General features: G+C 43.0%; 1 protein-coding gene across 1 annotated transcript; it reads left to right on the top strand.

Moving 5' to 3' along the window:
• On the top strand, positions 6,762–8,836 carry NKX2-8 (NK2 homeobox 8). Its single transcript, XM_013973096.2, has 2 exons — positions 6,762–7,138; positions 7,814–8,836. The coding sequence occupies exons 1-2, from the start codon at positions 6,982–6,984 to the stop codon at positions 8,368–8,370; spliced, it is 714 nt and encodes a 237-aa protein (XP_013828550.2). The 5' UTR covers positions 6,762–6,981; the 3' UTR covers positions 8,371–8,836.

Genomic DNA, 27,589 nt, shown 5'->3' with positions numbered 1-27,589 from the left:
AAAGGTTTTTTTTCTTTTTTTTTTTATTTTGAAGTAGACAAAGCCAAAGAGCAACTAAAATCCAGTGTGTAGCCGTCCATTGCTTTCTTCCACCACAAACCACCTAAACACACCCATGCTCCATTGCCCAAGGAAGGAAATGAATTCCAGTTACGTATCCAAATCTATGTATGCAGGTCCCGATGCCATAGCCATCCAAGAATTTATATCAGTCTAGTTTTTGTGAACTGCCTTGATGTGAGGAGCTGGTAAGGAAAACAAGCAATAGAAACACAGCGTCAGCCACAGGTGGTCTTTACAGTTGGTTCATGAGACCATGGACTGAGGGAAACTGGACACAAATTTTGTGGAAATTTTAAATTAAATGAGAACTTGACAAGCAGATGGAATGGGAAAAAATACAATGTAAGTTTTGTGAAGCACTCTTTTAAATTTCTTCAGGTTACTGTTGTAAAGCAAAATGTTATATTTTAAGGATAAGCCAACAACAGTTTAGTGTAGATCTTGTTAAACAAACCAACAAAAAACTCATTCAGCAGGATACATTTCTTTCCTTCACTTAATTAAAGGTCATAAGCAACTAAAATATATATATTAAATTTCCTATCTTGGAGATACGCAAGCTGTCATTAAAAAATCACCTAAAAAAGTTCAGCTTTATTGTACATAGTTATATTAAATACACAGCATACATATTTTAATATTAGAATCCCTTAAAGTCACTTCTTAGTTATTTCCTAACTTGAGTAAGTCCAATTCATGAGTTTTAAGATTCAGAGCAAGTTAAATTAGAACAATAAATTTCTCAAGAAATTCCAAGCACCCTTCCTCATATCCTGTTGTTGAAATAAAGCCAAACCTAAAATGCCCAGTGTTGAGCTTTGTCATTTGTATATTTGTCTGATGGCTCCAGAGGTAGTTTCCATGGTAAGCTCCCTGTGCACAAGAAGCAGGGTGAGTGGAATGTCTCCTGCCAATGAAGAACTTTTCACTGACAGTGATAAAGGCCAAGAACCTCCTTCACACAAATGATTGAAAACCAGAACACGAAGGACATTTTTATTTTGTTTTGTTTCCTTTGTGTGGTATCTGACTTCAGTGCAAATACCCATTTAATCAAGAATACAAAGACTGCCACCTTTGCTGGCTAAGGGAGTTCCAGAGACTGCAGTAAACATATATAGCTCTTTTCCTTTTTTTGTGAGGAAATTCCTGTGAGGTTGTCATTTCATGCTCCTGTTGTGCACTGTTGCCTCCTCTTAGAAGAGGGAAAAAGATTTTTCCCAAGGAACATTTCAGAGTAAGCTAAATCAAATCTGGAAAAACTTGAAATGATTTAAAAGCTGACATTTATCTATTGTCATTTAAAACATATATATAACTGACATATAACATTGTATTAGTGTTAGGTGTATAATGTAATAATTTGATATATTGCAAAATGACTACCAGAATAAGCTTAGTTAACAACCATCACTACACTTAGTTACAGATTTGGTTTTCTTGAGATAAGAACTTTCAAGAGCTATTCTCTTAGCAACTCTCAAATATACAAAACAGTACCATTAACTATAGTCTTCATGTTACACATTACAGCCTCAGGATTTATTTGTCTCACAACTGGAAGCTATCGTCATTAATTTTTAGAAATATAAAGACTCTGGGGGAGAATATATGATAGAAGCCCCTATTGACTGGAACTTTTCGGCTCAGGCATTTTTTTCTCTTTGAGTTGATGAGATCAAATTGAACCTATAGCTCTAAGCTAGCACAGGCTCTCTTTCTCTTTCACCTTCGAATCATTCTTTTCTAATACCTTCTATTACAATAGACTCTCTTTCTCCTCTTTAGGTCCTCTTCATTCTCTTCCCTAATTTCTTCAGTTCTAGGGATATCACAGTCTATCTGCCTTCAAGTCTCTCCTTAAGCTTTGCTTCTTCTAGGCAGTCTGCCCTGTGATAACAAGGGTGAGGGCACATTGCAAACATTCTCAAATGTATGAAATATGATGTGATATTACTAACGCTATCCTCATCACTGATAAGAAAATGGAATATATGATTCTGAGAGACTGTGGTCCTTGTTTTCAGCAAGTATTAACAAATACTCTCCCAGAATAATACCTGGTTTAGAGTTTGAATTGCTGTCAAATAAATAGTATCTCATCTTAATAATGCAACCCTTTAAAAATCCCTAATAGGAGACTAAGTAAAGGTATATTTAAAAAGACCTCATAATTGCTTGGGTGACTTACGGAAAAATAATCACTGACTTGAATTGAAGTGCTGGTGGTTATATGCATACCCTGTAGGCAGGCCTCTCTGTGATGTACCAGGGCAAGTATTACAAAATGTCCCTGGGGTCAGTCTACTCTGTCAGTGTCTGGGTGTGACATTAAGTGTGACTTAGGACCTAGACCTTTAAACACAATAAGAGTATGATATAAATTACATCTATATCAGTCAAACAAAGGATTATAAGTTGTTACCTTTTTAAAAAGAAAAGATTAGATAAAATTGAGCAGTTTAGCTCTGGACAAATAAGATTTAGCACCCTCCACCAAATGTAGTATTATTTTTATTCTGACAATTTACACTCCATGCTATCACAGCTACTCTTATACCATGGAAAGGCATGAGAAAGACCAGACATGTTTAATAAACTAGTTTAAAAATACAAAGTTATTTGCTGGCTCTTTAGGAAATGGAGACTATAATGAAATACATTTGCTTTTTAATTCATTGAACCATTTTACTCCCTACATTTTTTTCATGTATATAACTAAACAAAGATAACTCTTTAAACATATTTGGAGAGAAAAACTTTTCTTCTAGTGATCAAGCACAACAATAAAAAAGTCCATGTAAAGTCAATATTTTAAGGAATTTAAGGTGGGATCTTTCAAATCTTGTCATTTGACATTAAACAATAAAATCTAAAGCCCATTTCAAAGATGTACTAAATTCCCAATCTGAAAGTAATTGCTGTTCCTTGTCCCATGTGTATATATCATCAGCACAACTAAGAAGGAATTGCAGCCAGGCCTGGACCACCGCCAAGCAATTGATTATTAGTCATTAAAAGGGAAATGTTTACTTATTCATGGCAAGTAGTTTTTAGAAGGAAAGGCAAAGAGGTCTGATTTTAAATGCTGCCTTTTCTTTCCATCCTAAGGCTGATGAAGATCATTCACTTTTTCTTGGAAATGTCAAAAGCCCATTTTTATTTTCCTTTTGCTATTTTAACCAGAATACTGATAAAAAGGGGAGAGCAGTTGCTATGAGGCAAAGAAAAATGTCCTGGCAGTTGAGGGCCCTCCATCTATCAAGGGGAATTTGCAATGTTGCCTCTTTTCAAGACTGTATAGATTTGCAGGATTTTGTGAAACACTTAACCAAAATGGAAGGATTTAAAAGCAGAATGCAAGATATAGATGCAATCATTTTTTTTAAATCAAGATACTTTAGTTTTATTTCAGAATTTTCTAGTCTTAAATTCTCAAGCACGCAGCAGTGATGACCATCTTGGCTAATACTTTTGAAAGGGTGATTAGTGCAGACTGCTTAAGTATACTCACTATAGCACAGATGCTTTAAGATTAAAAACTCTTACTGGGATTGAGATGTACTACATCCAATTACAGGGAAACAAATACTTATCTAATTAAATAATAATATTCACAAGCTATGTTGAGTTTCAAAATAAGTTCAAGTGTCCAGAGCCCCGAAGAATATTTTAAAACTGGAAAAGAATAGCCAGTCATTTGTTTACCAGTGATTTCTAGGATATTTTTAATATGTATAAAACCTAATATCATGACGACCTTTTTTCTAATGACCCAATATCAAAATTATTTTCTCCCCCCATGTCTTTGAGCTTATCTGATGCGAAGAAGCAATTTTAAAAAGCACCTGCATCTAATAATTTTGGCTCTCCCTTTTTCTGCATTTCTTCAGAAGTCACAGTTTAAGTGGAACTATCTCCTAGAATCCTCCGGCTCTGGCTCTTGGAGATAATTTAGGTAAAGTCCCAGAGAAGAGCTGAAAGGAGGACTGGACTAGTGCAGAATCCACGATGAGGTAGGGAAGTTACAGTGCTTTCCAGAACCAGGAGGTACAGTTTCCTTGGGGTATTCAAAACACAGACTGGGGCCCAGGAACGCTGTTCCCAGATCGGGGAGGTGAGGCTAGAAGTAACATTTGGAGCTAATCCCAGAGCGAGGTCCTTCCTAGAGCACAATTGTTGGATGGGGGATGTATCTCCTCTTTGGGAGCCAAATACTAAGAGTAAAAGCAAATATTTGATGCTGAAGAGCTCTTAAGAACTGAAGAGTGCCATTTGCTTATTTCTACCCGTCAGTGTGGGCTTAGGATGTTAAATAGATTAAAAGGCTAAGAGAGGTCAGTCACTCCAGGAAAGACGCTTCTTTTGCTTCTCTTGACTTGGTTCTCTTGGCAAAATTGTTATCTACCTACCCCTCCCCACTCTTGTGGGAGGTCCTTGGGAAACTCAAAAGATGGCACATCCTCTTCTAGAACATTCTGGAAAATGTGGGGCCAGGATCCTAGGGATGAGAGGTCTAGAAGGGTAGGAAGACCAAAGTCCGCTAGTTAATGCGATGAAGATAGTTTTAGAAAAATTCAAGAGATACGTAATCATAAAACTGGTAGGGTCCTTAGAAATTACTAAATCTACTCTCTTCTGTTTCGGATGAAAAAAGAGCCTCAGAGTGGTGAGGTGATTAAAGCTTGCTAGGGACGGAGCTAGGATCCCAATTGGCTTCCAGGTCAGAGCTTCTTCTACCTGACACAGCCTCCAAGTTCAGCCTCGAATTTGGGAGTCCGTCCTAATACTGGCCTAGGACAGTCTTTGTCGGTACCTTCCTTCCACCTCTCCCAGGAGAGGGGCTGACAGAGGTTTCTAGGCATCGGGCGCCAGCCAGAGAGAAGGCCACGCGGCCGTGGGTCAGTCTATGACCTGCCCAACCTCTAGGGTGCGGAACTTAGGTGCTGGGCACTGTGCGCGCAGGGTTTCCGGCTTCTGCCGCTCTCTACCCCCAGCTCCCTCCTCCGCCTTAGCTCGGAGGGGACAGCCAAGTCATTTCAATTTAATCTTCTTTAAAAAGACATAACTAATAAATCTATTGCCGAGACCTCGGAGAGACGGCCAGCAGAGTGGATCGTGCTCCCAATCCCATTGAACTGCATTGAAAACCATGACAACACAGGACAAGCTCCGATTTATCCCGGCGCGCTAAAGCGCATTGTGAGCAGGCGTCAATCACGCATTATTTCGGACTGAACAAATGCAAAATCTTGACTGGAACAAATGCTTCCAACAGGTCCGGGGCGTCGAGCTCCATTTCCCCTTTGTCCGAGGCCTACCAGTTGGCCTGTATTGGGGTTGCCTCCGCCCGACCACCCAGCGCGCTGCACAGTCCCGGGCGCCTCGGGCACGCATGACAGGGACGCTACTGGGGAGGGTGCGCCGGGCCGGGTGGGGCGGCCCCAATTGCACGGGAGCCGGGTCCGAGTTCCGATCAGGTGGAGACAGGATTTCAGGTGCGGCCACCTAAGTACCGCCGGCTCGCACCGAAATTTAACAACCCACTACCCTATCCACTGGCTACAGAAGGAGAGGCTTCTGAGAGCGCGCTCGCTCGGCCCTTGCCTGAAGCGCGGCTACCGTGAAACCATGGGCCAAGAAAATGTGCCCGGCTCCTTGCACCCTCTATACGACCATTTCCTCGGGTAGGGAACAAGAAGATGTTGGGAAACCCCGAACAGACCATCTTTTCAGCCGGGCAGGCGCACTCCTAACTCCCGCAATTGGTCCCTTACCAGACCAGGCCCGGCAGCTTTGGTGGAGCGGAGAGCCCGAGCCACCCAAGGCCTGTTCTGGGGCAGAGGACGCACCTCCAGCCCCCGGCCTGACGTTGAGTCTACGGAGCCCAGGCGGTGTCCAGACGCCAAGGAGGCAGCAATGCCTCCTAGAGCGCCCTTGGAAACGCCACCGTCCGTGAGGCCTAGAGTGGGCCTGGGCCAGCCACCGGGGCAGAGTGGGAAAACGAGCCTACTGCCTCATAGGAAAGCAGTTTGGCCTGATTCCGCCTCCATTTTGCTGGCCTGGGGCAACCCGCGCAGAGCTGGGGCTCCCCAGATGCTCCCAGCCCTTCCCGAGCACCGCTGAAGTTGAGAACGCTTGGGGTGTGGGAGATTCCTAGCGGTCTTCGAAACCCTCTGCACAGGTGCCAGGCCTCTTCTCTGCGCCCGCCTGCAACTTCTCCCCTATGAATCCTTACAGGAGCCCAGCCAAAAAGAGAAGAGAGAGCGCGCCAGTGTTCAACGCCGCCTTGTAAATCACTTTCCGTATAATTGCGGGAAACGAACACTCCAGCAAACAAGCTCGAGGAATAAAGCAAACAAGGAATAAATTCCTGGGTGCTCATAAACCCACCCAGGTCGCCCCCACCTTTCCCGGCGCTCCCGCGGGGCCAGGCTCGATGTCAGCCTCCGAGGAGGAGGAAGCTGGGACCGGCGGGCGGTGGCCACCGCTCGCCACCCAAGATGTTATTCTTTGGTAACAATCCCCATTATCTGTCCCCACTTGGGGCTAATCAGACAGAATCACTAATGCGGAGGGCAGCTTCCTGCCGCCTCTGGGAGGTAACGGGGCGCCCGAGGGGCGGGGGACGGGGCGGGGCGGGGCGGGAGGGGCGGAGGTGGCACCTTCCGGGCTCGCCGGGCCTTTGGTGCAGCACTCATTCAGGTACTTAACACCCGGGAGACCCGGACCTCGGCTTTGAAAGCGTCCCGGGTGGGAAGAGCTGTTTATATAAACTGGGATTCCACAGTAAACGCGCTAATATCTCGGCAGCCAGTGCATGGCGTGTGCCTCTCACGCCCACCTATAGGAGCGGCGTCCCGCGCCGCCCCTCGGTTCCAGGTCTACCCTGCCCCCGCCTCCTTCCCCTGCTCGGCCATGGCCACCTCTGGACGCCTCAGCTTCACCGTGCGCAGGCTCCTGGATTTACCGGAGCAGGATGCGCAGCACCTGCGGAAGAGGGAGCCGGAGCTACGCGCCCCTGCGCCCGGCCCCTGCGCCACCTGGCTGGAATCCGAACGCGGCCACTACCCTTGTGAGTGAGCAGAGGACTGCGGCGGGGGTGGAGGCGGGGGAAGTGAGCGGGCTCAGAATCAAGTCCCCGGCTCGCGCGGGGATGGGAAGCGGAAACCCCAGCCCAAGGTCTGGATTTCCTCAGTGTTGGACCCACAGACGCTGTCCTCCTGAAATCCCTATGCCAGTTGGCACATCTTGAGAGCAGATCCCTGGGCCTGGCGCTAACGCCCGGGATTTGGGTTTCCGTTTCTAGGGCTCAGAATATTTAAATATATAAGACGCCACCCTTAAATGCCTGAAAAAGTGGCCACGTTCGTCTGGCCTCGGTTTGGGATGAGCAGTATTGGCGAGCCTGGATTCAGGGCTTTGCAAACGTCGGCAAACCATAGTGCAGTCGACCTCAAAGTGGCCCGTTGTGGTGAGGCAGCTTGCAGTGAATTCGTCTGCCAGAGCAGCGACCAGGACGGATTGGTTTTAACAGACCCCCCGGGGTGGGTTTCTTTGGAGGCGCAGTCCCAGGCTATGGTCTAAAAGGTCGTCGAATTCAGAGAGGTGGTTGTCCAGACATGGGTCCAGGAAAGGAAACGGCCTCATCCCGAAAGCCGCGGGCGAGTGGGGGCGCCCGAGTGGGTAGGCGCCCGCGCTCCAGAGGCGGCCGGCGTCTCACGGTGCCGTGTCTCCTTTGCGTCCCTAGCCTCGGACGAGAGCAGCCCAGAGGCCAGCCCGAGGAACTCGTCGCAGCGGCCGTCCGCTCGGCCTGCGTCTCCGGGCTCGGACGCCGAGAAGAGGAAGAAGCGGCGGGTGCTGTTCTCCAAGGCGCAGACGCTGGAGTTGGAGCGGCGCTTCCGGCAGCAGCGCTACCTGTCGGCGCCCGAGCGCGAGCAGCTGGCGCGCCTGCTGCGCCTCACGCCCACACAGGTCAAAATCTGGTTCCAGAACCACCGCTACAAGCTGAAGCGCGCGCGCGCGCCGGGAGTCGCCGAGGCGCCCGACCTGGCAGTGGCTGCCGAGGTGCGCGCCGCGCCCGGCCTGCTGCGCCGCGTGGTGGTGCCCGTGCTGGTGAGCGACGGGCAGCCGTGCGGCGGCAGCGCCGAGGCGGGCACGGCCGCCGCCCGGGACAAGAGCGCGGCGCCGCCGGCCGCCGCCTGCCCTGTGCCAGGCTACGCCGCCTTCGGGCCTGGCTCGGCTTTCGGCCTCTTCCCCGCCTACCAGCACTTAGCGCCCCCCGCCCTGGTCTCCTGGAACTGGTGAGGCAGCCGAGGGGCGCGGGCACCTGGGGCTGCGCCGGACTCGGAGTGAGCTCTGCGGCCGGGCCGGCCCACAGCCGGAGACCTGGAGCGCGTCCCGCCGCCCCACCTCCTTCGGCGCGGGGGTCCTCTCCGGCGCCCCCACCCGCCGGCACTCCGGAAACTTTCGCCAAAACACCCCGTCTCCTCTTCCCTCGACCGCCAGACCCAGAGCTAGATTTTATTGCTTGAACCTTATTTGTACATCTTGAAATAGTTATTTGTATGGGAAGCAACTTATTTTAAAAGAAATAGAATATTTTTCCTCTTTGTGGTGCGAGAATAAAATGTGTAGGGTTGGGTCCCCTTTTTGCGTGTCTGCCGGAAACGGAGATGGGAACAGTGCTTTCCCGATCCGGAGTTTGGGGCGCCGGACCACTCCTCACTGGCCAAGTTAAGGCCCAACCCGAGCTGGGTAGAAGGGCAGAGCACAGTCCCCACACGCCTTTAGGAAGAAACAAGGGGAAGGGAGAGAAGGGGGGGCAGAGGCACCTCTGAGGGTCCTGTAAGTGTGGGGTGATGGCTCTGCTCCCAAAGTGAGACGGAGGCCCTAGCGGCGCTGGAGCTTCTAACTCCGAAAGTCAACCGAGTCGGCCACGGCAGGGCATAAAGAGAGGGCATAATGAGCTTCTCCTAAGGGCTCGGGGAATGCCAGCGGGACCTGGGCTGAGCGCGCTGCTGGCGGTTCGTTTCGGGGTCCCGAGGACCACGCGGGGAACCCCCAGTTACGCCTGCGAGCGCCTCACTGGGCAGCTGTGATTTTCCGCCTCTTCTTGGCGTGACACCTGGCCAGGGTGGGATGGGGAGCGGGTGGTGTGGTGGGGAATGACGCAGCTCAGGGCTGCCCGCTGGGGAAGGACAGTCCTGGAGAGCTCTGGGGGCCTGACACAGGGGTGGGACCCGTTGGTTCACCCCGTTTCACCCACGGCCCCAGTGTACCGCCTGGGGCGGGATCTAGGGCTCTACCCCGCCGGGTTTGTAACTGTTCTTCGTTGGGCATCCCCCAGTATCTGTAGTCACAGGGCCTCCCATGCAGTGCAGTGTTCACTCTGCTGGAGAAGTGAGGACCTTTCTCTCTGGCGCCCAGTGAAGGGAGATTCGAGTTTAAAGAGCAGTTTGGAGGCATCAGATCCAGAGCTGGGAGCAAGGGCTTGATGAGGCCTGTGAGAAGTAGGCATTGGCCCTCTTTTGGGATTTAGCTTTTTTGTCCCAGGAGGAAAAGGAGGAGGAGGTTTCCGGAGGGTAGATAGCTGAGGTTCTGTTATCACCTGGGATTTGGGGGGTGGGGAGAGACAGGAGCGCAGAGGGGGAAGAGAGGGGGTGTTTGGGTCTCAGCTGCTGGCCACCTTGCCTTCCATATGGATGCAGTTATCTTAGAAGAATCTCTATCCTTAAACCTCCTTTTGTCTTGGGAACTGAAAAGAGCATTGTCAGGCCTGAAAAGGACCTAGACAAAATCCGCACTGTTTCGATTCAGGACTCTGTTTAATCAGTCCCTGGTGACAATGTAGTGGGTGTTAGGGAGGACAATAGTATCTTTTTAAACCTTGTGGCCTTCGGGAAGACAAAGGGCTTGAATTTCATGGGCTTACAACTTCAATTAGAACAGTGTCAGTGTGCATGGGAGATTATCAAATTTGTATCAGAAAACCTCTTTCTAATAAATGATTGCTGGGGTGGGAGCTGGATATTGTAAGACATATATTGGAAACTGCCCTGGGGCTTCCGAATCAGCCCTGGCAGAGCGGATGGGAAGGAAGAGGAGGGAAGGCCCTGCTCAGAACTTGTCCCTGCAGTCAGCTGGTTGGGAGCCTGGCTCTTCCATGCTCTTCTGAAAGGTTGTTTCTCCAATAATGGAAGTAAAGACTCATAGCTCATTTTCTGTTCTTGGTGGTGACGAAGACCTGAACGTTCGTGAAAGTGCAAAATCACCACCTGTTTAGTTTCTTGCCTTTTCTTTCCTGGAGCTGAAAAAGCAGGACTTGAGGTATGCAAAGCAGAGAGTCTATTAGCTATGAGGCCCATAGGACAAAGGATCTGACTGTGGAAAGACTCTCTTCCTAGGAAGATCTATGGGAGAGCGTCTTCCACCAGATTCGCCCAGAGGTCCCACCCATGTGAAGGACCCAGAGAGGTGGTCACAGCCATAGGTGGCCAGCCCGTGTCCTGTGGAGAAGAGCAGACATTTCTTCCAGCTCTAGCATCAGGATCTCTCATGTCTACAGTTACCCACTTCTTTTTGCTCCTTTTCCTTTAGGTCCCTTCCTTTGTAGAGGAAAAGCCATAGAGGAGAGTTATTAATGTACTCCCATCACCACCCACCCATTTTAGAAACTCAGGCTGTCATTTTTCTTCTGGTCACACCTGCAATCAGCTGGAACTGATGAATGTCAATTTCCTTTCTGACCTAAAAGATTAATTCCCCTAGGCTCTGACAAGAGAAGCTAAACCCAAGGCCTCTCCCAGCAGCTGTGAGAACTGTTGGGATCTCTCTCCCCAGATGAGAATGTCACCCATCACCAGTATCGCAAGGCAGAATCACACCCAGCAAACTTTCATTGAAACTTGCTCTGTTCTAGGCATTGTTTCTGGCACTTTCACAGCTGGTCTCACAGAAACCACTGCATATATAATACACCCATTTTGCAGATAAGAAACTGAGGCTTAATATGTAGGAGTAAGCAGTCATTAACTTCACAGAATATTGCCATTGTCCTTAGCTTAGCCCTTACTTAAGCCACCCTGTAAACTGCCCTTAAAGTGGACAGTTGAAATCTTAATGTGATGACAACATAGATGCTACCCAGCCACCATAAAATTGTCTTTATGGATGATCCGGAAGGATGGAAGAGCATGCGAAAAGCACCATGCATGGCTTAAGGCCACTTAGAGAAATTGACCATGGCATATCACAGTAGCTGCTAACATTTATTGATGTTCCTGTGTATGAGGCAATATTCTAAGTTTTTAAGTCAGATTAACTTCATAACAATCCCGTAAGATGCTGCTGTTCCTACTTTACAAGTGGTAAGGAAACTGAAGGCCAGAGAGGTTATCAGTAACTTGGTCAGATCACACAGCTAGTAAGTGACAGAGAACATCTGAACCCAAGCAGCCTAACGTTAGATCTCACGCCTTTAACTACATGGTGGCAATTATTTCCATTCTTTGTTTATGTTTTATTCTTCCTAGTCAACAGTCTCGAAGAAGGCAATGGCACCCCACTCCAGTACTCTTGCCTGGAAAATCCTATGAACGAAGGAGCCTGGTAGGCTGCAGTCCATGGGGTCGCTAAGAGTCGGATACGACTGAGCGACTTCCCTTTCACTTTTCACTTTCATGCATTGGAGAAGGAAATGGCAACCCACTCCAGTGTTCTTGCCTGGAGAATCCCAGAGACGGGGGAGCCTGGTGGGCTGCCGTCTATGGGGTCGCACAGAGTCGGACACGACTGAAGTGAGTTAGGGCAGCAGTCAACAGTCTTGGTTACGTTATAGACACTTCTTTAAGAGACGTGTTTTTAGCATCTTTGTATCTCTCAATCTCTCCCCCCACCACCCCCCACCCCCGCACCCCTCCCTCCATCTACCAAAGCTCGAGCTTTTGGACACAGCCTCTGTGTTTGCCCTGTGTCTGTTTGTATGCGTTCTTGCCCAGCTGTCAATGAAACACAGCTCTTGTCTGCAGGTCACAATATTTTCCTGTGACTATCGTCCCACCATTCTTCTTCCAGAAAAACATCTGCTGCTGCTGCCTTGACACCAATTGTCCACTCAGCATTTGGTTGCTGCTGACTCTGATAAGCTCCTCTAAGCTTCCCCAACCCCCAGGCCCAGATCCCTGGGGAACTTTATGACTTTGGCTTCCCTTGCCCTATCCCCTGTCATCTTTTTCCTTCCTAGGTCTCCAGTGTTATCTTTATGATTAAATGTCATCCTCTTCACATTTACTCTCCTGCCATTGTAAACATTTTCACTTCATCTCACTTAAGTCCCTTTTGGGTGGAGATTGCAATTTTCACTTCAGTTTTCTCTCTCATTGTTCAGAGGATCTCGCATCTTAACATGTCTGTTATCTGACCAATTTAGCACTTTAGAATCGTAGATAACATGTCACTGATGGCTTAGTAGGAAGTTATTTGAGCTCAGGTTAATGTATACCTCCCTTTCTAACAGTGATGTTTAGTTGTTTATTATTCTCTTGCATTCACACAATTAATTGTTGCCTCTTCAACCCACACACACTTCACTACCTTTAAAACATTTAGACTTAGGGATAAAATGTCCAGGCAGGATAACTATGGACACTGCATGATTAATTGTTTATTAACCATGTTTATCTGTTCTAGTTATTTCAGTTAACCGGTCTAGGCAGGTTATCTGTAAAATGAATAACAGACAGTCAAGAAAGCTTTTGGAATGCTAAGAAAGTACTGTCTCTACCCCAGGGCATGATCATTTCTATAGATATGATTGCATTACTTGATATTCAAAATTTGTATGAGGAATTGTATCCCTCCAGGTCACTCATCATCTCTCCAAGCTGTGATGTGGGAGTGGATTTGCTAAATGGTACCTTAATTACTTTCAGAAGTCCAATTCTGCACCTGTTAACACCCCTCCAATACCCTTGCTCAGATTAATAGCCAAAGGTATGTGACAGTCCCCTTTCTCCTGTGTTCCCACCATTCATGTCACTCAGTCTGTAAGCTCACCAAAAATGTGAACAGTATTCCCATCAGTGCTGATCCATAGAGCAATATTTTTCTTCAACCAGGAAGAATCAGGCTGTTAAACAGTCTCACGTCCTCCCCAAATTTGTAAGCATGGGGGGTTCTTCTTTTTCCCAACTATACCCTGCGTAGAGTTCTTGTTGTTTATCCAGAAAAATAACATCAGATTTTAGAAGCAGAAGATCATACTCTCTTTAATACCCTGCCCTGTGGACCAATAAAAGTCTCTAGCTCTTAATCGAGGTCCTGTAGTTACAAAAGCTGCCCTAGTTTCAGTATAGTTGCTATGAGGAGGGTAAGTTATGGAAAGACCATCTGAGGGGACCTTGGTCATGCTTAATCTCCTGCGTTCTGACTGGGTGGTCCTTTATGAGTCAACGGGTTTTCAAATGCATTCCCCCAGCTAAAAGCTCTGAATTGGACTGTCCCTTTTCTCTCCTTGTAATACCATCTCCCCCCCGCCCCCCCCCCCCCCCGCCACCCCTTCTCTTTTCCTAGGGGCTGGATAGGATACTTGGCAGAATTCACTAGGAAGAGGAGTGGAGGCTGTTTGCAAATTAAACCAGGGACAAAAGTGCCCAATAACCCATTAAAAAGGCCCTTGACTCTCTCACCTGAGATGTCCCGTATAACTTCCTTCTCCAGCTTTGCTCAAGGATAGTGTTTTAAGCTGTGCTTCTTCCTAAAGAATTTACCAGTTTAGGTTTAAATTACTTCTTGGGAGGCAAATTCTCAACCAGAGGCAACCCTGAGTTGTCATAACATATCAGGGTCTGACACAAGCTTCAGCAAAAAGTGAAATAACAAGAAAGCTTATTTTTTTAAACAACAAAATTGAAATTCAGAGCAAGAGACACACAGAAGACCAGGAGAAGGCAAAAGAAACCTCATGAGTAAAGAAGTAACCACTTTTCTGAGAAACTATTTTTCCTGCCTAATCACATGGATGGACTCTATCATCTGTCCAGCCAGGTGTTCAGCAGAGTTCCTGATTCATTGTGGGAAACATTTCCTACTTGAGTTAAAACATAGAGTAGAATTTTCTTATTTTCCGTATTTTTGGATAAAATATTATCTTAAGGTTAATCATTTTATCAGTTTGGGGGTGTGTGGGAGTGTAGGCAACTAACAGAATGAAATGGAGCTTCCAGAATTTTGTCATCCAGAAAACAAGAATCTTCTCTTTCTTCACCTAACTCGTCACTCATTGAGAGAAAAGTGAACACATGCTCAAATTCTTCAGGTATGCCTAACAGCTGAGCAACCTTAAAACAAAACACTGAAAAGTTCTTTTAAGTTTGTAAATATGCATATAATACACATATAATAGGTATGAAGCAGATTTTGGAAGTGTTCAGTTCTTTTAATGAGAAAGAAAACCTCTAATTTATAGTCTCACTTTTCAGACCCATAGAGGATAGATAGTTTGTTATTCTCATTCTAAAAATATTTTCTTTGTAAGATAATATGGAAAATACTGAAATGTATAAATAATTTATGGTCTTAAGGATAGTTACTTTCATATGACATTTGGTTTCTCACTAATTGTGATGTGATGAATAGGAGATTCAGGTGAGCTGTTGAAAGTGCAAGGGTACATTTCATTTGTATCACTGTAAGTTACAATGAAATGATTGAGATCATATTGGTTTGGAAAGAACAATTCTCCTCTATCCTTTAGTTTCCTTTTTTCTTCAGCCTCAAATTGTTCCCTCTACCTAGAGTCATGCAATGGGAACCACAATCATTTCTGCCTTTAACAAGGTAAAAACAGACTGTGAAGTGTGTCAGAAGGACATGACAGAGGAGCTGGCTGTTAGTTTCTTACTTGGTATGAGTTCAAACAGGGCGATATGGTTTCCAGGGGAGCTGCTGTTCACCAGCTTCTGGTAAATTATGAAAACTCCATTACCCAAAGCCCATGTCTGTGAAGCCTTAGAAGGTAGAGGAATTCGGAATTGATTTTAGAATTTTTAGTTACCTCCAGTCCCTCTGAAAAGGTATTTTTGCAGTTTGTTTAACTTTCTTCCATCTTTGCCACTATATGATGTGTCAGCCAGCTAATTTTCAGAAAACAGAGGGAGGCTGAGAAACTTGTCCAACTGGAGGTATCTCGGTGCAGAGATTCCCAGGATGGTGAAAACTCCAACTTCTTACCAGCTAAGGACTCCGTGGGGACACAGGGGCCCACTGTGATAACAGCACATCATTGCATATAAGGAAGATGAAAGCCAAAATATGTGCCAAAAAATCCAAATTAATTCTCTTTAAATTGACCCTTACTCCTATGAGCATAGCTATTTATGGCTGCTGTAGCAAGATCTTTCTTTTCCATAACCTCCTGACTCTTTTTGAAGACTTTCCTTCATCCTGTTTCTAGGAGGTCTTGGTGAAGTCTTGGTGATGTGCTTCCTGCATCCCTTTACACAGTAAGGCTTGGAGATCTTTTATCATCTCCTAAGTCCACTGTGCTTCATCACCCAGCCATCATCCTCGTGCCTTAGAACTCTTTTGAGAAGAATGTTTGGCTCAGAAATGTCCTAGTCTACAATGTCCTACCTCTTCTTCTTTTTGCACATGGTTGTAGTTGCAGAACTCCTACCTTATCTCTAAAGCTTTCCCTAACTGATCGGCATATGTCACATAGATCTGTGCTGTGTAAAGCTGCAACAAACTTAGAACCCCTTCATCCCAAGCACAGCAAGACAGAGTGGCAAGAACAGGAGTTGAGAATTGAGTGAGACTTAATTTGGGAAGAGAGAACTGAATTGTCACATTCATTGCGTGAGAATACTTTTCACCTCCGTGCCTTAGACCATCATCTAGAGATAATACCACGTACTACATTTGATTAATAAGAGTATTGAATGCCTGAATAACATCTACTGGTCAGCTTAGCATCAACATAGTCCCTACTCCATATTACGGACATACATCCAATATGATGTTCAATTTGTTTAGCTTATCATAACAATTAGCTAGGACTACGTTTTAGAAAATAAACAACCCCAACATCTCAGTGCCTTAGCTGCAAAGGGTCATTTCTTATTTGTATGACATGTCCCTAACAGCCTGCATCATTTCATTTTCATCCTGAATCTTCAGCAGAAGGAAAAATCCGTTATATAGGATGTTTTGGAGGAGAAAGAGAACATGCCATTGGCTGTTAAAACTTCCAATTGAAAATGATCTATATCATTTTTTGCATTTAATTGGCTAAAGCAAATTGAGCAAGCTTAATACCAGCTGGGCAGAAGGGAAGGTGGTTATTTTGAATAATAATACAATCTGCTACATATGGGTTCTTCAATTTTTAATTTATGACCACATACTATGCATGCTTATAGTGTTAATTACTCCTTTAAATTTTCAGAAGAAGAAATGTCACAGTGTGCTATTTCACACTGTAAAGTACATTTTATACTACAGATAGTATAAGAATAGGAATTCTGTCTCTTTCCATTATTTGAATAGCACCTGTGCCACATGTCTTGGTGACATTTAGGAGAATGGTCAACACTCAGGTAAACAGGCAGGTAAGAGAACATCTGAAGATACTGTGAGCAACCATCATCAGAATACAGTTTTAACTGCTTGGTGTGAGGTTATTCCTATAGAGCCTCTTCTGCCATGACTCATTACAGGTGATAAAAAACCACTGCAAGGATTAATTGCAATTGTTACTTGTCATTCCAGGAAGTTCACTTAAATAGATATCAGAATAATGGAAGGACAAACAACAGTTATTTGAAATGTCAGAATATAAGTTTCTTAGTCCAATGTCCAGATAAAGCCATGGCAGAGCCTCACATATTACCTGACAGATAAACACACAATCACACAAAATTGTTTTTAACATAGAATCATAATTTATTTAACCAATTTTCAATTAATATTTATAATTGTATTATATACAGTGTAATTTTTACTGTTATATAAAAGATTGAAATGAATGTTCCTATAGGCATTGTGCATCTGCCTCGATGTTTCTCTAGGATAAATTCCTAAAAATGCATCATTGACCGAGGTGGTATGTACATCTTGAAGGCTTATTTCAACCCATTAGTTCTCCCGCCCTTCACTGTCCGCTGGCACCCTCATTTCCCTACTTACCCAGCTTAAATTCCATGACCAGTCATTATAATCATGCCTTTGAACATGCCCTCAGCCTCCTCGCACGAGGCAAGACTATATAACTCTTGTTAAATCCAGCTCTCCTTCTACTCTGCACCTGCATCCAGGCTGCAAAGTATGGCTCAGATCACATTGACTGATCTGAGTTTAAATTTATGACTGTTAACTTCAAATGAGCCCCTAATGTTGCCAGGCCATCAGGTTAAATGTCTCTAGACCCTTCATTTTCCCATTATCCTCCTTGACTGTTTCATACCATTTTGTTTCTCCTCAACTTCCCCCTTGCTCCCTCATTCTTACACTCAGGTTCCTACTTCACTGTGAAAACTGAAGTAATAGAAGAGAGATCGTCCATAGATGTCTCCCATGACATCATTGCCTTAAAAGCTAGTGTTTCCTTCTGCTTTGTCTTCCCTGCTGTTACCACAAATGAGTGGTCCTCGCTTTGATTTTCTCTGGGATATCACTCCAGTGATTTTGCTCTCTTGCATCTACATTATCAATTTTTTTTCTTACTCCTGCACCATTCCTTTGAGCATACAAATATGCCATTATCTCCCCCATTTTAAAAATGAAAGTATTTTCCCTTGACCCTCCTTCCCTTGACAACTATCATCCCTTTAAGCAAAACTCTTAAAATACTTGCCTAAACTCACAGTCTTCAATTTCTCTCATTATAATCATTGAGTTAGAATTTGCATACAACAGCATTCATCAGTTTGACGTCAAGTTTTGACTAATGTAAACAGTCATGTAACAACTACTACAATTAAGATAAAGAACATTTCCATCACTCTGAAAGTATTCCCACCACCTCTGTGTAGTCAATTCCCTGCCTCACCCTAAGACTCTGGGAACCAGTGATCAGCTTTCTGTAGTGATTGTTTTGCTTTTCTGTAATTTTATTTTATATAAATGTAATCTAAAGTATGTAGCCTTTTTGTAAGACTTCATTCACTTAGCATAATACTTTGTGATTTATCTATGTAATCTTTTGTTTCTTTCAATTGCTGAGTATTATTCCACTATATTGATAATACTACACTATTTGTTTACCAATTTACCAGTTGATGGGCATATGATTTGCTATCAATTATTTTACTGTTATGAATAAACCTGCTATGAACTTTCATGAACAAGTCCTTTCTAAGGCTCTATTTCTTTAAATGATTTAAAATATACATATATATTTATTGGAGTGCAGTTTATTTACAACGTTGTGTTAATTTCTGCTGTACTATATAGTGGTTCAGTTGTACATTTATATTATCTTTTGTATTCTTTTCCGTTATGGTTTATCACAGGATATTGAATATAATTCCCTGTGCTGCATAGTAGGGCCTTATTGTTTCATTAAAAAGTCTTTGAGTTTACATATGTCTTCATTTTCTTTGAGTAAATACTTAGAAATGCAATGAGTCATGTAAAAGTATACATTGAACTGTAAAAGAAACTGCCAAACTATTAATATTTTCCAAGTGGGCTGTAGCACTTTGCATTCAAGCAGACTGAGGGTGTTAAATCCTCCACATGTTCAAAAACACTGGGTTACTCAGACTTTTACAGTTTAGTTATCCTAGTGAGTTGTAGAGGTATCTCATGATGCTTTGATTTGCATTCACTTAATGACTTGCGGGGACTTCCCTCATAGCTCAGTTGGTAAAGAATCTCCCTGCAATGCAGGAGACTAGGGGTTCGATGCCTGGGTCAGGAAGATCCCCTAGAGAAGGGAATGGCAACCCACTCCAGTATTCTTGCCTGGCGAATCCCATGGACAGAGAAGCCTGGTGGGCTACAGTCCATGGGGTCACAAGAGTCGGACACGACTGAGGACTAAACCACCACCACCACCGGCTTGTGGTGTTGAATATCTTTTCATGTACTTATTTGACATCATAAATATTTTCTTTGGCCAAGTGCCTCTTCAAATCTTCTGCTCATTTGAAAAAAATAAACCAGGCTGTTTGTCTTCTTGTTACTGTGTTATAAGAGTTCTTTACGTATTCTGGACAGAAGTCTCTATTCAATCAGACATGAGTTTTGTAAATATTTTCTCTCAGTCAGTGACTTGCACATTTGTTTTTTAATGATATTTTTTGAAGAGTGAAAGTTTCATATTTGATGAAGTCCAGTCTATTGATTTTTTTCTTTTTCAATTCAAGCTTATCTGCTGTAAGTAATATTTATTAAGCCAAGGTCATGAAGATATTTTTTCCTAGAAGATTTTCTTCTAGAAGCTTTGTACTTTTAGCTCTTAAGTCTGTGATTCACTTAAATTTAACTTTTGTTGAGAGGTAAGGGTCAAGGTTCTTTTTTTTCCATCTAGATGTCCAGTTGTTTTGTTAATATAAGTGTTTCATTATACTCTCTTTTCCCAGCTCTTACCACAGATAAATGGTGCCAGCACCGTTATTAAAGACTATCCTTTTCTTTTGAATTAACTTGATACCTTTGTGAAATACCAATTGATGTGTATCAGTACCACACTCTTTTAACTTTTTTATTTGTATTTTTTTGAATTATGAAAGTATGGTAGTACATTTATGAAAGATTTGAAAAATATTGAACATGGTAGATGCAGTTCCACTCTATATTACAATTATTTTTTAAGTAGATAAATTAAGATTTTTACTTCAAGTTTCAATATCAAACTCTCAAAGATTAACATTAAATTAATCTTTAATTTAATAATTAAAGAATAGAAAATAAGAAATTAATATTAAAGGTACTTTAACAAAATTCCATGTATTTGGAAATTAAATGTCCACTTTTAAATGATGGGTGTATCTAAGAAGTCATAATGAGGAAAATTAGAAAATATCTGCAATGCAATAGAATAAAAATGAAAAGAGAATTTACCAGAATTTATTGCATATGGCTGAAGCTGATCAATGCAATTAAATGCAGTGTGGAGTCTTAAATAATGTATGAAAATAAATAATGGACATTAGCATAAAATTTTGTGAAATTTGAACATAAGCTGTACTTTAGTTAATAATCCTGTATCACTTGTCATCTTTTTTACAACATGGTGTTTCTTTATATTCTCAGAATTGGATTAGAAGTTTCAAGCTTTATTCAAAAATTTTAAAAAATCACTAAGATAATAAGTTTTCTAGACTTTTAGCAGTAATGAAAATGAAAGTGTTAGTCACTCAGTCATGTCTGACTCTTTGTGACCTCATAAACTATAACCTGCCAGGCTCCCCTGTCCATGGGATTCTCCAAGCAAATACTAGAGTGGGTAGCCATTCCCTTCTCCAGGGGATCTCCCAACCCAGGGATCAAACCCAGGTGTCCTGCATTACAGGCAAATTCTTTACCATCTGAGCCACCAGGGAAGCCCATTAGCAGTGATACTAGATGCCAAAATACATGGAACTATATCAAAGTTTTTAGTGAATATAAATTAGAAATCTAGGATTCTATTCATACTAAGTCAGACAAGTACCACTGCACTCTTTTGATTACTGTAATTTTATAGTAAGTCTTGAGGTCGATTACTGTAATTTTATAGTAAGTCTTGAGGTCAGGTAGTGTGAGTCCTAAAACTTTGCTTTTGTTTTCTCAAAATTGTTTTGGCTATTCTAGGTAATTCACATTTTCAAATACGTTTTAGAATCAGCTTATCAATTTGTATTTTTTTTAAAAAAGCTTTCTTGAATTTTGGTTGAATTACTTTGAGCTTATAGATCACCTTTATGTTTAGAAGATATTTTCATTGGTACAGGGTTTGGGGTGGAAGGTTTTTTTCTTTCAACACTTTAAAGATGTTGTATCTTCTAGCCTGTGTGGTTTCTGATATTATGTCTGCTGTCATTCTTTACTTTTATTCCTCTTTAGGTAATGACTCTCTTTCCCTTGGCTGCTTTAAATATTTTTCTCATTATCACTGGATTGCAACAATTTGATTGTGATGTGCCTTGAAGTGATTTAAGTTATGTTTATTCTGTTTGGGTTCCTTGATCTTTTTTGGATAAATAGGTTTATAATTTTGAATAAATTTGCATTAAAATTTTTTTTTATTTCTTCAGTTATATTTTATGTCCCTTCTCTTCCCTAAGTCTCCTCTCCTCCTGGGACTCAAATTACAGGCATATCATACCCTTTGATTAGTCCCACGACTCATTAAGATTCTGTTTCTCTTTTTTTTAGTGTGTTTTTCTCTCCGTGCTTCATGTTGGTTTGTTTCTTTTTCAGTGTCTTCAAATTCACTTATCTTTTCTGCTATTTTATTTTTTAATCTCTACACGTTTTATTTGGGTCTTTATATCTTCTTTCCTCATCAAGTTTATATTTTTCTTGAAATCCTAGAATGTATTCATAAGATTTATAATACTTGTTTTAAGGGCCTTGTTTATGAAATCCATGATCTCTTTCATTTTTGTTTCCATCTCTGTAAAATACTTTTTATTCTGGTTATGGGTCATATTTATCTGCTTCTTTAAAGTCCTGGTAATTTTAAAAAATTAATTTATTTTTAATTGGAGGATAATTGCTTTACAATATTGTGTTGGTTTCTGCCATACTTCAACATGAATCAACCATAGTCACACATACGTCCCTTCCCTCTTGAACCTCCCTCGCACCTCCTACCTCAGCCCACCCCTCTAGGTTGTCACAGAGCACTGGTTTGAGCACACAGCAAATTCCCACTGGCTATCTATTTACATATGGTAATGTATGTTTCCATGCTACTCTCTCAATTTGTCCCGCCCTCTCCTTCCCTCACAGTCCAGGAAATTAACTGGATACAGAATTGTGAATTTGCTTTACTTGCTACTGGATTTTGTTGTATGCCTTTAAAGATTGTTGATTTTTTTTTTCCCCTGACATCCAGTTGAAGTACTTATGAATCATTTTGATCCTTGTGAAGCTTGATTTTAAGCTTTGTTAGGTTGAATTCAGAACAGCCTTCTTAAGTAAGACTTAATTTAGTTCCATCATGGAAGCATGAGCCTTCTGAGAACTTTAACCAATATATTATGGGATCTCTCCATTTTGGTTCAGGGCGTGAACTCCGTCTAGCACTGCGTGATCTCTGGGAATTGTTCTGGCTACTCTTCCCAGCCTTGGGGAGTTTTCTTTCATTTGCATGTAAATCAGTACTCAGCCAGAGATTCAAGAGGACTCCTCTAAGGATCTTCAGAGCTTTTTCTCTGCGAAGCACTCTTCTTTTCAATACTTTGCCTTATAAATTCTAGCCATCTTGGTATCCTCAAACTTTTATTTTATTCTCTTTAACTTAGTAGGAGTGTTAGGCTCTTTGAGCTCCCCTGCCCTGCAGTGTAGCCTGAAACTGGCTCTAAACAGTAAGCTGCTGCTGCTGCTACCAAGCTAGCAAATCCTAAAGCTCATCTCATTTGTTTTCCCTCTTTCATGATCACACTTATACTGCCTACTGTCCAGTGTCTGAAAACTATTACTTCATCTATTTTATCAAGTTTACAGTTGCTTACAGTTGAAAGATAATTCCTATTGCTGCTAATTCTTCATGGTCAGAGAAGAAATCCCCCAGTCTCCTAGAAAATTAATCTAATAAATTTTTGCTCCACCATTCTGCTGAAACTCCTTGCATCAAGCCCTCCAGTGACTTCCTGGTTACTAAATCCAATACCATTTGTATTTAGGATTCACAGAAGACTGTTAACTCTCCTCTAGAACTTTTGAAACTACTGTAGAAGATATGAGTAGGGTGACATGTAAGAGCATTAAGTAAAACTGTATAGCACTCTAGGTCTAAAGAAAATTAGTCATAGATTCTTAAGTCTTTCTTAGCATGGGCTCACCTAGGTGAAATGCAACTTGTTTTAAAATGTACCTGGGATTTTGTTTTACTCAGGTATGGTGAGGACAGGGTTTCCCAGATGACTCAGTGGTAAAGAATCCACCTGCCAAGCAGGAGACACAGGTTTGATCCCTGGGTTGTGAAGATCCCGTGAAGAAAGAAATGGCAACCCGCTCCACTATTCTTGCCTGGAGAATCCCATGCACAGAGGAGCCTGGTGGGCTATAGTCCATGGGGTCAGAAAAGAGTCAGACAGGACTTAGGGACTAGACAACAACATGGTCAGGACAACAGATCAGGAGATGATTGCTACTGGAAAGACAGTTTATGAATTACTGTTTCCAAGAATGGGCGGCATGCCACACCACACAGGACCACCTAGGGAAGCACCAAGGTCGGTCAGGAGGCAGAAGAAATGAGGAGAAAGCATGGGCAAAGGACTTTATTATGGTGTTTCATGGGAAGAAATGAGCAAGGCTGGGTAGGCAGCTGATCATAGGGCTGCTTTGTTTGAATAATTTCAGTGGGCTCTGGGTTACAGGGGAGGTCCCTAGTTATCCAGCACCTGGCTGTGAGGTGAACAGAACAGAGGGATATTGCCTCCTAGACTGTGAAAGTCAGATGGGGGAGATGGTTTGGAGTATGGACACTGGATTGGTTAGTTTGCATACGGAAGGCATACAGGCAGGTTGCTTGCTGTCTCTAGGAATTAGCTAACCCTGGGAGGGGCTATCCCTCCCCTGTCCACAAGGCCCCAAGATACCAAAGCATCATAAAAGTACAAATCATAAAAGACATTTTTAACACGCAATAATAGCAAGCCAACCTACCTCACACAGATTTTCTTCATCAGGGAACGAGAAAACGGAGATACAGTGATTCACGGAGACTCTGGTCTCGCAGTGTCCGGACCACCGTCTTGTCTCAGCTGGATTCCTGCAGTCTCCTCCTTGCATCTCCTTTTACTTTGTTTTTTTTTCCTCCACACTGTATTCACAGCGTGAATACATTTCTGTGATGCATGCAAGCCTATGTTTGCTCATAGGCTTAAAACCCTGCAGTGGCTCCTACCACTTGTGGAGTCAAGCCCAAACTTCCAAACATGGGCTCTGGTTATTATTTAGTCTCATTTCTTGCTGTGAGCCACTCCGGCCTCCTAATGCCCTACACTCACTCACCAAAGCCTCCCGCTTCACCCAATCCTGCACACTGTACAGGCAATTATACTTAATTTAGTCCAGTTCTTTGAAGACGTCAAGCTCTTCCCATTTATTTCTTCTTGTTCTGTCATCAAAGGAACCTTCCAACCTTGATTTAAGCATATCCTCCTCAGAGAGGTTTTGTTTTTCCTGTCTGTGGCCCAGTGTAGGCCAGCTTCAGGGACTCACTCCATCTAAACATGGCACTCTCTGCTTTCCCATTACAGCCCTAACCACACTTCTATAGCTGCCTACTTACTTCTTTACTTGGCATGAGGACAGGGACCGTATAAATTGTCTTTGCCTCTGCAGTGCCAGCACCTTGTATGGTGCTTGGCATCTGACAGTCTTTCAGGAAATGTGTGTAAAATGTATATGGATGAGCGAAACAGCAGAGCTCTAGGCCCAGGCCTGAGCTGGGCAGGGAGGAGATCTAAGTATTCCCAGAGGGGTCTAAGCTGAGACATTGTTTTGAGAAATGCCTCAGGCTTCTGACACTTCTTCTGCTGGGATTACTGGTTGGGCCTGGGTTGGAAAGATCAGAAACCTTCATTTCTGACCCTAAATTAGAACCAAATTGGTCTCCAGGGGAAGAAGAAGTACAGCATTTTCTTGGGAAATTTCTTCTAAGTTCATTCTGGGTCATTTAGTTGTTTATGCCTGAACAAGTTCATCCATCCGTCAGTAATAGCAAGCACTGTGATCTTAAGCTGGTTTAAAATGAGGACAGGGATGACTATACTTGACAGAAGAAGATGAGTCATAAGAAACCCAGTGCTGTTAAGAAACAATAAAATTTTTTACACCTTATTTACCTCTGTGATTTGTCCTCTTTAATTTCGGCATTAGAGAGAGGTGGTGAATATTACATCTCCATTTTTGTCAACTTATAACTTAAGCCATCCAGAGAAAGGTAATTAAGCTCATAAAAGATTTGAGAAAGAAATCCTCAAAGGCTAAAGAAAACTTTCTAAAGGAAAAGAAGTTATTCAAATGCCTACTAAGGAAAAGGATGAGGAGGAGGGAGAGGAGGAGTTGAGTAGTCATTTGAGGTCTGTAGTCCATTTGAGGGCTGAACTAGAGAAACTAGCCTGCCATTGTAGCAAAATGTATTCAGTTAGACAGCAGAGGTAGTGGGCAACAGAGCTTCTCTCTCTCCATACACACACACACTAGCAGATCAATTTAAACTTTGTTTAAAAGCAGCTCTTTTTCAAAGAAAGGAGGGTATGCCAGACTGCTTTCTAAGGCAACTTCAAGCATTAAATAACAGATGCCCCCGCCATTCTATAGTAGTTCCTTTCCTGAAAGAAGAGGACCCTACACTGTTTGATTTCTTTTGTTTAGAGCCCTGTCAGCATTGTTTTTTGTTTGTTTGTTTTGGCCATGCGGTAGTTCTTAGTTTCCCCACCAGAGATTGAACACATGCCCTCGGCAGTGAAAGTGCCGAGTCCTAACCCCTGGACCATTAGGGAATTCCGAGCACTGTTTTTCTCCACTTCAAGCCGTCATTTTCAGAAATTAGGAAAAAGGAGTGAAAATCACTGATAACATCAACACCATCATTAGAAAAGCAACCACGCTGGTATGTATGCTCTCTGTACAGTATATTAGGAATAGAGTAGACGGTGAGAATGGGGCAGGGTGGTCACCAAGACTAGGAGTAGGACAGGGTTCTTCCTTGTTATTATGTATCGATGTATTGAGCCAGAACTTTGGAAAGATGTACCCGACTGTAAAAATTTGTTATCAAATCCACCAGAGCTAGGACTAGTGGATTTCAAGATAAAGGCAGATTTAAATAAATGTAATTTGGACAAAAACCTGCTGAAAGAGGATTCGTGGAGGAGCTCAGGTGAGTTGTGCATTTTAGGTAATTGGGTTAGAAAACCAATGGGTAAAGTCCTTTTCAAATTTATGCTGTGACGCTATTATTTATTCATGTGTGTGTGTGTGTGTGTGTGTACAGGGCATAGTGTGTAAAGTACCATCTGCAGCTGTTTATAACTCTGAGAATTACCCCTCTCTGTGCTGTGGTTTCCACTCCACAAACTCCCTCTCCACTAACACAGTAACTATAGAACGGTTTTACAGCCTGCCTTGACCTTTTTGTTGCTGATGTTGTTTAGAGTGGGAGTAGTCGGGGCCTACAGGGGAAAGCAACAGAAGTGTCCAGCTGGGAGCTCCCCTCAGAAGGAGGGAGCACACATCCTGCCTAGAAAGGGCTGGATTCTCTGAGCAGTCCATTTGCGATGTATGAAGCACCCCGGCCAAAGGAGGTCAGAATTCTACTGTTTATTAATATTCTATCCCATTTTTCTTTTCATTTACTCTGTGCCTCTAGTTTCATTTTCTATTGCTATTTTATGTTTTTCTGGCTCACTCTCTAGGTCTTTAGAACATGCCTTTTTCTCTGGCTCTTGGTCTATACCATGATAATTTTCATATTCAGTTTTCTTTCAAGGCTATGTTAGCAACATTGAGGTTTTGGATGAATGTACTGCCAAATGATAAAATGTATGGTTGTCACATATTTACTTATCTATCTGTAAATCCTTTCATTTACAATGAAAGCTGTGATTATTGTGCAAAACCAGAGAAGCATAAAAAGAAAAGCATCAAATTACAAATTATTTAAAAGTTAAGGGATAGCCAGTTGTATTTTTTCTGGTGGTAAAATGGAGACTGCACTGATTTTGGAATAGGAAAACTTGAGTTCAAATAGACATTCCGCTGTTTCTTGACATCTGGCTCAGTAAAACTGAAGTCTGAATTTAATGTGGCCGCGTGTGGAAGGTCCTACTGAGAGGAGCCACCAATAAAAGCTAAGAGAGACTTTTGCACTGAATAATCAGGAACTGGAGTATTAGGGTTTTTAATGCCTACACATTGTCTCTCTGTCCCCACCTACCTCACATGATGGCATGTACTGAATTTTGAAAAGAGGAGAGAGGAGAGAAAGCGCTATATTGAATCTAATATTGTTGTATTTAAATAGCCTTTAGAATAGGTGATACTTTCTGAATAAAATATTTCTACAGCTTAAATACAATTGGATGAAAAGAGTGAATCATTTTTATGAAAATCCTAGGAAAGCACTTCATTCCTTCAAACTAGCAAGGCTCTTAAACCTCTGACATCCTCCTTGATGGCAAGTGCTTCAACCCCTAGAGGGCAGCATGCCCTCAAAGAAACTCACCCAGGGCCCAATTGGAAGCCGCTGAAAGGGCCAATCATCTTCTTGAATTGTCTCATCAACCGTTGGGGTCGCAGAGTCGGACACGACTGAGCGACTGAACTGAACCTTACGAAAGACCCTCTAAAATCTCAT

The sequence above is a fragment of the Capra hircus genome, chromosome 21 (assembly GCF_001704415.2).
Source record: "Capra hircus breed San Clemente chromosome 21, ASM170441v1, whole genome shotgun sequence".
Taxonomy (NCBI): Eukaryota; Metazoa; Chordata; class Mammalia; order Artiodactyla; family Bovidae; genus Capra; species Capra hircus.
Note: the sequence above shows the minus strand (reverse complement) of the source record. Positions and strands in the feature narration are given on the sequence as shown.

Bases quoted from the DNA above. Each gene is read 5' to 3' on its own strand.
- NKX2-8 (XM_013973096.2), top strand. From the start codon at position 6,982: ATGGCCACCTCTGGACGCCTCAGCTTCACCGTGCGCAGGCTCCTGGAT. The intron at 7,139-7,813 runs GTGAGTGAGCAG...TTGCGTCCCTAG, and splicing joins CGAACGCGGCCACTACCCTT to CCTCGGACGAGAGCAGCCCA.